The sequence below is a fragment of the Neofelis nebulosa genome, chromosome 15 (assembly GCF_028018385.1).
Source record: "Neofelis nebulosa isolate mNeoNeb1 chromosome 15, mNeoNeb1.pri, whole genome shotgun sequence".
Lineage (NCBI taxonomy): Eukaryota > Metazoa > Chordata > Mammalia > Carnivora > Felidae > Neofelis > Neofelis nebulosa.
The window spans coordinates 48745969-48758211 of NC_080796.1; the positions used below are offsets into that span (position 1 = coordinate 48745969).

Here is a 12243-nt window from a genome sequence, read left to right on the forward strand (position 1 = left end):
CGCCACACACTTCCGCTTCCGCCTCTTTTGCCGGAAGTTGCTCTCAGAACTAGCGTGCGGTCTTTGTCAGCTTCCACCATGGCGTACCGCGGCCAGGGCCAAAAAGTGCAGAAGGTGATGGTGCAGCCCATCGTATCCTACGTAGGATGTCAGGACTGGGAGGTTCGGGCCAGAAAACGGGGGGCGAAAGCGCAGACCGAGAGCAGGCCTGAGGGAGCGGAGTGTGGACCCACATCCCATGAGCACCCGGGGCGACCGAGGCCGGGAGAAAGCGCGGGGTAGTTGAAGACCCGGTGAGAGGTGGGCTTGGGCAGCCCCCTGCAGTGGGCAGTGCAGGAGTGGCGCGGATGAGCGAAGGAAGACGGCTTTAGTTAGGTACCGAGTGGAGGTGGGAGTCCTCAGGCTCAGGGAGGAGGAAGATGTCGGCGCCAAGAAGCCCCTGGAGAGCAAAGGAGTGGGAGGGATTCCTTCGGAGCGTTCGGGAGCCCCTAAAGAGTGCCTGGCTGGGCTCCGGCCGTTGCCTGGACACCAGACCTCGTGTTCAGAAAACAAAGGCGAGATGGGGGTGGGATTGACCCGTTTCGGGGAGAACGGTCTACCCTCTGCCTGTATTTTTTTTTTTTTCCTTAACCCCTGGTGCAGAACCTCATCTTCAGATACTTGCAAAATGTACGTAAGTTGTTTGTGCTGTGTTGTTCTGTCATTTTTTTTTTAAAGTAAAGGGTGAATTTATTTGGCTTGTTTGCATCATCCTGCCTAATCAACGTGTTCTGGAGTTAAAAATAGATGAAACGGGCGCCTGGCTGGCTCGGTCGGTCGAATGTGCGACTCTTGATCTTGGAGTGGAGTGTTCCAGCCCCACCGTGGGGCTAGAGTTTCCTTAAGGGAAAAAAAAAAAAAAAAAAGTAAAGTAGGTGAAACCGGAGATTGGAGGAGTATTTGCGGGGAAGGGGCTCCGGGATGTAATGAAATGCCCACTCCAAGCAGTGAAAGAATAGTGTTATACTTTTGCAAGACCAAAAGTACTTCAAAAAGCAGTTCTTGGCAGGCATGACTGGTATTTGGGTACTTTTGTTGGTACTCATTATTGGAACGTTTCCCCTTTCCTTTCCTCTGGGGTGAAACATTGAAGGAAAGAAATCCTGTCGACTTTAAGCCACATAATAAGGTGGTGTGTTTAGCACTTGGGAGAAAACTGAGATATAAAAAAGATGCCCGAAAAGGAAGAGAGGAGGAATACCTTCAGAGGATATAGTGGCAGGCAGCTTTCCTTTAGGGGAATTTTTAGCAATTCACATTATGAGGTAGTAGGGCCGAGTATTTAAGTTATTTTGGAAAGAAAATGCATTTTCTGTTGCTCTGACAGTTGTAGCATGTGTAACACAGTTGCAGACAGACTAATTTCAAGCCATGATAATTTTTTTTTTAAGTAATCTCCACCCAACGTGGGGCTCAAACCCATGACCCCACGATCAAGAGTCACATGCTTCACCCAACTGAGCCAGCCAGGCACCCCAAGCCATTGTAACTTTTTTTTTTTTTTCTAAGCAGGCTTCATGCCCAGCGCAGACCCCAAAGTGGGGCTTAAACTCCTGACCCTGAGATCAAGACCTGAGCTGAGGTCAAAAGCGGGGGTGCTTAACCCAGTAAGCCACCCAGGTGCCCCCAAGCTATTGTAATTTTTAATCACCAGGCTTGAGGGTCCTTCCCCTGGTTGTTAAATGTGAGATGTGGAAACCTGGGAACCTAGAGAAAGCTGTTTTGAAGCTGGATTTTGCTATTGCACATAAGAAAGAAGCCCTGATGATTTGGGAATTGCTGCCTTATGCTATACTGTCAATTAGCACTCAATATGTATCGAGACGAGAAGCTGTAAGAAATACAATTGAGTCCTAGCATCACAGGAAAATTATTAACTTGGTCCCAATATAGCATTTATTGAGACTGTTGCTTGGCAAGTAACTACTCTTGGTTACTAATTCTTACATATGATTTGAGTAGTTCAATTCTTGGCTTTTATTTTTGAAGGTTTTCTTTAGGAGCCAGATTTCTGTATTGTTTGACCAGAGTGCTTATGTTTTGCTTGTTTTTTTAACATACCTATTTTTACGATTATTTCAGAGATCTCGGATTCAGGTGTGGCTTTATGAGCAAGTGAACATGCGGATAGAGGGCTGTATCATTGTGAGTAACCAGGATGTTTTCTCTCAGTCGGTGTTGATAGAAAACGATTTTGCAAAAATGCCCAGCCAGGACAGTGTACAAAAAGACAGTGACCCAACCCAAAGAAGGTTCTTCAGGGCCACTGTTCTTGTCTCACTGTTGTACTTAATAGGGCTTGGGTCATTCATAAGAGAGGGACAATTAATCTTTAAAAATTATTTGAACAACAGCGTTAGTATTTGAAGGACGGGACGAAAGAAATGAAATTACAATGGGGTGAAAATCAGTGGTGCGTTAGTTCTGTCTTAGGTGATAACCTGAATATAGCTGGGTGGGGTTACTTCAAAAGGACTTTCAGGATGGCAGAGTACGCTAAATAATGTTTTAAAGAAAGACAAAACAGTGCTCGCTTCAGCAGCACATACACTAAAATCGTAAAGAAAGATAAAACATGGCTGAAAAGTAGTATGTTAGGACACTTTGGTATTCCCTTTAGACATTGTAGATTCCGTCAGTAATCTCCCCTTCTGTGATTACTAGTAGAAAAACAAACGTTCTGGGTAGTGGTGATAGTGTTTTGTGAGGAACACGGGAGGAGTGGTGCCAGTGCAAGTCACACACAATGCTGTATGGGACAGGTTGTAAAAGACAGGGACAGTGGCTCTTAGGCGCAGCTAATCAGATCTTAAGTCCAAAAGGCTCTAAAGGTAATTTGGAGTACGTTCTGCCTTTCTTTTGTTATTTAAAAAAAGGCTTAGGAGGGAGATGGTGTTTCAGCTGAAAGATCAGTAGAAAGGTGAATTTCTGAAGTTAGTTGGCATTTCTATATTGAGGTTGGTGTAGTCATCTGAAATGGCGTGCGTGTGATTTTACTCGAAGATGACATTCGGTTGGCTTATCTTTCTAGGGTTTTGATGAGTACATGAACCTCGTATTAGATGATGCAGAAGAGATTCATTCTAAAACAAAGTCAAGAAAACAACTGGGTAAGAATAGCTGGCCTCTTGGACTTAGAGAAATATTTATTCGCTTGCAGAATTGAACGAGTTGTAACTCTATTCATGTTTAAATTTAGTGTGCAGTTGAGAATTCACTGTGTGGAGGCGTATATGCTTTTGAAATCCTCCTCAGCCATTTGCTGCCTACCCCGCTCCATTTCTGCTTTTGTTTCTCCACTCAGACCCCTCTCATGAAGGTCACCAAAGACTAACGGTGTCAAATCGAATCGTCAATACTAGTTCTCATTTTATAGAACTCCGAACAGCGTTTGGCGCTGTGGGCCACTCCCACCTTAAAACGCTTTGTTCCTTTGGCTCCGTGATACTGTACTCGGTTTTATTTTTCATTTCTAGTTACTCCTTTTCAGACTTTTGTATATTCATCCTTTCAGACCCCGCCATTAAATGTTTTGAGTTGCTCAAGGCTGGGTTCTAGGCCCTCCTGTCATTTGGTGTTATTTACCCAGGCCCTCTAGACTATACCTTCAGTTGCCATCTCTATATTGACCTCAGATTCACCTCTGTGGCGGTAGGCCTCTCTGAGCCTATTCACCATGTCTACCTGGATGTCTCAAAGGCTCTTCAAAGTGAGCATGTCAGAAATCAAATCGCTTCCCACTCCCTGTACACTCTTTTAGACCTATTTTAGTGTTCCTGCCTTACTGAATGGCACCAACCCCCATTCAGTTTACTGGTTGATTTCTTTGCAACTGCCTCAGCCCCCTCCACTTTGCTCTGCAGGCTGCAGTTATCTTTGAAAAGCACCAATTTGACCTTGTCATCCCTCTGCGTGAAACCTTCCGTGACTTCCTGTTGCTAGTGGAATAAGAAAATCTTTAATGTATTCTGCAAAGTTCTTCGTGATCTTTTCTCTCTCTGCTCGTTTTGTATCACTGCTTCATTTTCTGAGCTTCATCCACACGTGTGCTCTTTCAGCTGTTTGAACCTGCATACTTGCTCCACCATAAATCTTTGTATATGTGGTTTCCTATGTGTTTAGGACTCCAATCAAATGTCAGATATCAGGTTTTCTTTTTGTCTTACTGGGGTGAGGATGGGGGTGCGGGGAGGCAGGCTGTGCTGAGTTTATAGTAAAACACTCATTAGTGGGATTGTTCGATTAATGTCTCTCTCACTGGGCCTCGTGCTCCATAAGTCCTCTCTTTTTTGCTCCCTAATAGGCCTAGTGCCTAATTCAGTGCCTGTCATACAATAGAAACAAAAAAATATTTGAATAATGAATGCAGTTCCTGAACCCAGTTAATGAAGGGTCTTTAGGAATCATGACTTCAAGACAAGCAGTCATTTCTTTCAAAATCCTGTTCATTTGAAGTTATTTAGGTACTTTTTTTTTAATTGTTTAATGCCTAGTTCACAGCTCACTAGTACCTTAATCAGTGGTGGCCTTCAGGTGTCTCTTTTTTCCGGACCCTGAGGATTCTCTTGAGCCTGTAGGAGATATGTGGAAGGTAGAATCTGAGAAGTGGTATGGTGTTTTGCTATGCTTATTTCTGTTTAGGCTATTTTTGTGAAAGTCTGGATTTTCGAATTTAAACATGTCTTGCCAGGAGGGGTAAGCTAGCTTTATTGACATCAGTATATATAAATTATTTGGAGGGTGTTGAATTCCTATAATAGTATTTATCCTATAGAATAGATTAATATTACCTGTTGTAGAAGTCTGAGAAACTTAAAAATCAATCACAATTGGGGTTGATTAGTATTTCTCAAAATGATTTTACTCAACACTGAAGATATTTGTAGCTATTTCTCAGGAAAAAAGTATTCCCTGCTCAAATAAGTTTAGGAAATGGTGGATAAAATTTGAAGAATTTTGTTTATTGTAGGATAGACTCTTTAATTTATTGAAAACAAGAATGATATGGGATGCTGTCAAATGTTTTAAACTTGGAACACAACTCGTTCTTCAACTTCTACAAACTCAGAACAGTGGGAAATGTTGGGGTAGACCTAGTCAGTTGACTTAGTCTGTAGAAATTGTAGGTTTCATAAAATAATATTTCTCTACATTCATTAGTTTATTGTTGAAAAAGCTCATACACTCTAATATGCAGAGCTTTTCAATATGTGGATATTTCAAGTTTTTCACATACCTTCTCAAGGAAGAAAGCATTTCAAAATTGCTCAAGTGTGATCTGAAATTCTGAGGCTAAAAGGTGTTGCACACTTGTCTGAGTGGCTATTAATAGCTTTTTTTTTTTTTTTTTTTAATTTTCTGTTGCAGGTCGGATCATGCTAAAAGGAGATAATATTACCCTGCTCCAAAGTGTCTCCAACTAGAAATGATCAATGAAGTGAGAAATGCTTGAGAAGGCCATGTAGTTTGTTTTTTTAGAGGTCCTTTGTTGGGAGTCTAGTTCTAAAACATTTGTTCCTATTGTTCTGATTACCTTTATGTTATTACCAGATGACAATAAATGCTGTGGGATTGTTTTTATTTAAACATTTACATTGTTTCTTTCTACCCAGTGTTAGAGACCTTTTACACAGTGGCCCCTAAGTTTTCTGAAGGGCGGCAGTTGCCCCTGGGCATTTGTCTTTTATAGGGCCTGGATCTGTAGATTCTTAAGGCAAAGAGTAGGAATTCTACCTGACAGGTAAGCTTCTGATATTGGGTCATGGAGAAGAGGAGGGTTTGCAGAAATAAAGGTTTTTAAACTAATACATGTCTTCATTATCAGTTCTAGTTCTAGATGCTGGAACACTAGAATTCTAACCACAGTAGGTTGGAGGTGCTATAATAGTTTCAGTATTTGCTTATTAGCACTCTCCGAGTCACTCTCTGAGGTCTTTGTGAATTTTTGTATTACTAAGATCAGAATGTGAGAAGTATCTGGGTATAAGCAAAGAGTAAAGTGCCCTAAACGTACATTTAAAATGAGATCTGTTGGGGCGCCACCTGGGTGGTTCAGTCGGGTAGGTTTCCGACTTTACCTCAGGTCATGATCTCGCAGCTCGTGGGTTTCAGCCCTGTGTTGGGCTCCGCGCTGGCAGTGTGGAGCTTGCTTGGGATTCTCTGTCTCTGCCCCACTTGTGCTCTCTTTCTCTCTCAAAATAAATAAACTTAATAAATAAATAAAATGAGCTCTGTTAAGAGTTAACAGGAGGGAGGGGTGCCTGGGTGGCTCAGTTGATTAAGCATCCTACTCTTGGTTTCAGGGCTTTTGCTCAGGCCATGATCTCCTGGTTCATGGCATCAAGCTCCACGTCGGACTCAGTGCTGACAGCATGAGCCTGCTTGAGATTCTCTCTTTTCTTCCTCAAAATAAATAAATAAACTTAAAAAAAAAAGTTAACAGGAGGGACACTTTGTGAGATTGGTAACCTGAAAAAGACCACAAACAGTGCTGGTAAGTTGGTAGGCATAATAATAGTATGTTCGTTGGAGCAACACGTATCTCTTACCCTTCTCTCTAAAGATTTTGGTGCCTCCCTCAGTAATTTCTTAGTTCTCAACTGAATTATGTGGATAGATCTTTCCTCCCCCAATTTCTCAGGGCGGTTGTAGTTAGGGGCGCCAGGCTGGCTTAGTCGGTAGAACATGTGACTCTAGATCTCAGGGTCATGAGTTCTACCCCCACACTGGGTATAGGGATTACTTAAGTGAAAAATGACCCCAGGGTGGTTCTAGTTAGAATTCCGTTCAGTGATTATTGAGCATCCGCTGTTACACGGGCACAAGGTTGAATAAATGCAGTGAAACAGACTGGCAAACAAATAGCTTCAGTGCCACAGGCTAAGTGCTATTTAAATTGGATCTTGAGGGGCGCCTGGGTGGCGCAGTCGGTTAAGCGTCCGACTTCAGCCAGGTCACGATCTCGCGGTCCGTGAGTTCGAGCCCCGCGTCAGGCTCTGGGCTGATGGCTCGGAGCCTGGAGCCTGTTTCCGATTCTGTGTCTCCCTCTCTCTCTGCCCCTCCCCCATTCATGCTCTGTCTCTCTCTGTCCCAAAAATAAAAATAAAAAAAATATTAAAAAAAAAAAAAAAATTGGATCTTGAAAGATGAATAAGGCCTACCTTAAATTCTTGTAGTGGGCATTATTAAAGGTTAGTGAAGAAGGAACAGGACTAGTTCCTGCTTTTCCAAGTGCCTGTGAGGGAGATGGCGAACTTTGCTTTAAACTGAGCAAAAGAAATCTTTCGAGATAGAGGAGGTTTGTAGGCAAGTGTAGAAATTTGTCCAGCTTAGAAGTTGGCATTCTAGCTGTTCCTCTCCTATTTGAACCTGTGCCTTTTTGGTCACATTTTGAAGTAAAGGGCCACTTTACTTTAGCTCTTTTAACATAGTTGAGTTTGAAATGCATTGAACCTGCTACAGCATGCAAAGAAATCCTTGGGCAGCAGAGGGAGTTGCAGCCCTGGGACTGCTTCAGCCTTTCTAGTAAAAGCTTTTTCAGAGCAGAGCAAAGACCTCCCTGCAGCTTTCTTGGCACCAAAATAGCTAGGAAGAAGGATAAAAGCCGGAGCAGTATAATCCCTAAGAAAACCTGCTGGCTGCTTTTCCATTTCCCTGTGTGGCCTTTCTGACCTGGCTGCCCTGTGTAAGCAAAGCTGTGCCTGCTGTGGCTTATTCTGAATGGATCAAGACCTGGAAAGTTCTATTTTTGACAGAGCAAACGATGATAGAAATAAGGTACAGTGAACTCTTACAATTGAGCTCTGTATTTAGAAATCTCTGCTTGCTTTCCTGCCTTACTGGAGCCTGTGGTGTTTGCTTTTTAAGTTGTACTTTTCCACAATCTGTAGATCTTTTTTCCAACCAGAATTTGTATTATAGGAGGCGTTGCTCTCTGCTTCATTAAGGTTATTAAAACATGCTGCTGGGAAGCTGCTCTTGTTGGCAGCCCTTGGTATGTGAGCAATTATTTTTCTGGAATGGCTGTTGGTTTCTGAGGGGGTCTTGCTAACCACCCACTAACTCTCTTGTAACATTCTTGAAGTGGGGGTGGGAGGAAAATAAGGCTCTGAAAAAGTTAAGTGCTGGTGCAGGCCTGGTGTTTTATTAGTCTAAGGTAGGGAGAGAACGCGATAAGAATAGTTTGAAAACCCTGGGATTTTGTATTTGCAGGCACCAGCTATTGTATCAAATTTGTCAGTTTCAAGATGAGAGAGTGGATCTTTGTCTAATCTGGTTTTAGGCATTATTGGCTAGGAAGTGCCATGGACAATTCCTGGGGTAAGCCTAATAGGCACATCACCTATTAACTGGATGACACAGGAGGTTTTCCTTAATTATTCCTTTTAGAGCTAACCATAATAACCTACTCAGGCCATGCTTTTTGTGAGGAGATGTGCTTGGTAAAACTTTTAAAGTGGTGTTAGAACTTAAGTCTATTGTACCTAGAGTTTAATTTTAAGTTATATCCAAAACACCTTTTAAAAAAATTGAATTTAAAAATCCTAGCATAGTGCATGTTCATAATTAAAATGCCAGTAGAATAGAAAGTTAGGAAGTAAATAACAAAAGTCCTTCCTTTTCCCATCAGTATACTCGATACATAACTACTATTAGGAGTTAGGGGTTTATCCTTCTAAACTCTGCAAATATGTACAATTTGGGTTTTTTCTCAATTTGGTATTTGTATTTAAAAGCTTTTTTTTTTTTTTTTTTTAAGTTTATTTATTTGGGGGGATGGACAGAAAGGGAGAAAGAAAATCCCAAGCAGGTTCTGCTGACAACATGGTGTCCAACATGGGGCTCAGGTCCCAAGAACTGTGAGATCATACCCTGAGCTGAAATCAAGAGCCAGACATCCAACTAACTGAGCCACCCAGGCGCCACTAAAAGTTTTTTTAATTTTGGTAAAATTGTGCAGCTCAGTAACGTTAAGTACATTACATTGTGCAAACATTCCCTAGAACTTTATCTTGCAAGAGTGAAACTACCCTGTCAACAACTTCCCATCCCTTGGCCCTCCTAGCCCCTGGCAAACATCATTCTTTTCTGTTTCCAGGAGTTTGACTCCTAAATACCTCATATATATGGAGTCATAATAATACTTGTTTTACAACTGACTTATTTATTTCATTTAGCATAATGTTCTCATGGTTCACCCATGTTACAGAATGTGCCCTAATTTCTTCTCTTTAAGGCCGAATAATACTGTATGTTTACACACCATGTTCTGTTTATGCGTTGAACTGTCAGTAGACATTTAAGTTACTTTCACCTTTTTGCTATTGTGAATAATACTGTTCTCCAAGGTCCTGTTTTCAGTTCTGTTGAGATAAAACTAGAAAGTTTTCGAGGAACCATCTTACTATTGCAGTAAACATGGGTGTACAAAGATCTCTTTAAGACCCTGCTTTCAATTTTTTTGAGAGTATGTACCCAAGGTCTTTTTGAGGAATCATCATATTGTTTTCCACAGCAGCTACACCGTTTTACATTCTGATCAGTAGGGCACAAGGGCTCCTGTTTCTTTACATCCTTGGCAAACCCTATTTTCTACTTTTGATAGTAAATGTCTTAATGGTTGTGAGGTGATATTGTGGTTTTGATTTGCATTTCCTTAATGGTTAGTGATCATTTCTTCATATGTTTATTGGTCATTTGTATGTCTTCAGAGAAATGTCTGCTGTTAAGTCCTGGGCCCATTTTTAAACAGATTATTTTGTTGTTGTTGAGCTGAAGGAGTCCTTTACATATTCTGGATATTAACCCCGTATCAGATACACACTTCACAAATATGATAGTTAAGCACTGGACTTTAGCTCAGGTTGTGATCTCACAATCTGTGAGTTTGAGCCCCACATCAGACTCTGCTGACAGCTCAGAGCCTAGAGCCTGTTTTGGATTCTGTGTCTCCCTCTCTTCCCCTCACCCTCTCGTGCTCGCTCGCTCTCTCAAAAATAAACATTAAAAATTAAAAAAAAAATATTTTCACCCATTCTGTGGGTTGTCTTCACTCTTTTATGTCTTTTGATGCACAGATAATTTTGATGGAATCTAGTTTATTTTTTAAGATTTTGTTGCCTGTGCTTTTGATGTCATAGGTAGTTTTACTTATATATGCATACTCCTTGCAGCTTGACCCTTATCAACAAAACGTGGATATATTGCCATGTTAAACAGCTGTATTCTATTGTATGGGTCTCTCAGGTTAAGTAATCACCTGTATTAGTGGCTATTTTAGGCTGCTTCCAGATTTTTGCTGTTAAAGAGTTTCTGTCCATTTACATATTCCTGTGAGTTGAATTCTTTTTTTTTTTTTTTTTTTTTTAATTTTTAACGTTTATTTATTTTTGAGACAGAGAGAGACAGAGCATGAACAGGGGAGGGGCAGAGAGAGAGGGAGACACAGAATCAGAAGCAGGCTCCAGGCTCTGAGCCATCAGCCCAGAGCCCGACGCGGGGCTCGAACTCACAGACCGTGAGGTCGTGACCTGAGCTGCAGTCGGACGCTTAACAGACTGAGCCACCCAGGCGCCCCTCCTGTGAGTTGAATTCTTAGAAGTGGAATTACAAGATCAAAGGATATGCATATTAAAAATAATTCTGTAGGTACTTCTAAATTGCCTTCCACAGTACAAATGAGAAAATTGTCTTCTTCATTCTAAACAACCATCAAGCAACAGTTTGAAATTCAAGGAACAGTTTGAATGAAATTCACAGGCTTATTGTGAGATGACACTGAAGTAGTAATTGCCAGCATCCTAAGAATGTCAGAGTAGAACAACGGAAAAAAAACTTGGTCTTTGATGACTTTTGAGCCGCTGAATTAATCAGCCCTGGAACTTGCCTAACACCAAACTTGTTATATGAGAGAATAAATTTCCTGGTTGATTTTCTGTTAGGTAAAACTGAAGCATTGTGAATGAGAACAGTGTCAGAACAGGGCCACCTGTATTTGGAAGGGGATCAGTTGTTCAGTGGAGAATTTTTAAATGCCATAGTTGAGTTGGCAATTGAAGTGATGATCTTGGACTATATGCGGGAATGCAAATGAAGTGATGTGACTGGTTTTATTCTGTTAAACAGCAGACTTTATTTCCTTCCCTAGTTATGAAAATAATTCCTGAGAAAGATGATCCTGGATCATCATTCCATGTCCATAGAAACTGCTGTCTCTGGAGTATTAACAGATTAGCCTCATCCCTAGGGCCATGCTGAGTTAGAGATGTTTTGCTGGGCTGGGAAATTGCAGAGGAGACCTGGGGAAAATAAACAAATGAATGCCTCTTCCTGGTGGACTTTGTTGCTAAACCAGAGAGAAGGTAGATAGAGTGAGGAGAATGTTTTGCCCAAAACAGCCTTTTTTAGATCCTATACTATAAGATATTCAGTTTGGAAGGTGTTTCTCATTTTTCACCAGTGTCCACTTTCTTTGGGTGTTCTTTGCTAAACAGTGAAGGATATAAAAGGGTGTCCTTACCTTGGAGATTTAGGGAAGCAGTGAAATACACTCAAAAAGATCCAAAGATCTTGGGGGTCCACAATCACAACTTTAGAATTACCCAAACCTCTCAACCTCAGTTTCATGGTGGTGGTGGAATGATTTAATAAGATAATACATATGCCATTTCAGGTCTCAGGAATGCACAGGAACTATTACTTGTCTAGTTCCAAATGAGGATACTTTATAGTTTAAAAGATTCGTTGAGGAATATGTGTGGATAAGAGGTAAACTCATTCCACATACACCCAAGATATTAAAATTTGGGGAATTTTTTTGTTTTTGCTTTTTCAGTCAAGTTTATGGAGGTATAATTTACAGATACTAAAATCACACGTTAACACCTATATACTTTGATGACATTTGATAAATGTATACAGCCCTGTAACTACCAACAGTCAAAAAGTATTTCCATGATCCAAAATGTTGCCTGGGCCCCTTCATAGTCAATCTACCTCACTCACCCTAGCTCCTGGTAACTAATGGTCTGATTTCTGTTTCCCTGAGAATGTCCTACAAGTGGAATTTTACAGTGTGTAACCATTTATGTGTGGTTTTTTTCATGGAATATGCTTTTGAGTTTCATTCATGTTCCATGAATCAGTATTCTGTTCCTTTTTATTGCTGAGTAGTATTCCATTGTAGGGATATACCACAGTTTGTTT

The 12243-nt window shown here is 41.1% G+C and overlaps 1 protein-coding gene across 3 annotated transcripts in view; it reads left to right on the forward strand.

Moving 5' to 3' along the window:
• The window catches only part of SNRPE (small nuclear ribonucleoprotein polypeptide E), a 106543-nt gene continuing 94300 nt past the window's right edge, over positions 1-12243 (forward strand). For 2 of the 3 annotated variants that reach the window (XR_009254460.1, XM_058701857.1), the window contains exons 1-4: positions 1-132; positions 643-669; positions 2122-2184; positions 3071-3149. Coding sequence is in view for 2 of the 3 variants with exons in the window: in XM_058701857.1 (XP_058557840.1) it covers positions 79-132; positions 643-669; positions 2122-2184; positions 3071-3149 (223 nt within the window). In the remaining variant the exon portion in view is untranslated. Of the gene's footprint in view, positions 133-642; positions 670-2121; positions 2185-3070; positions 3150-5406; positions 5626-12243 lie in introns of those variants that run through there. The other variant, XM_058701858.1, reaches the window with a different exon arrangement.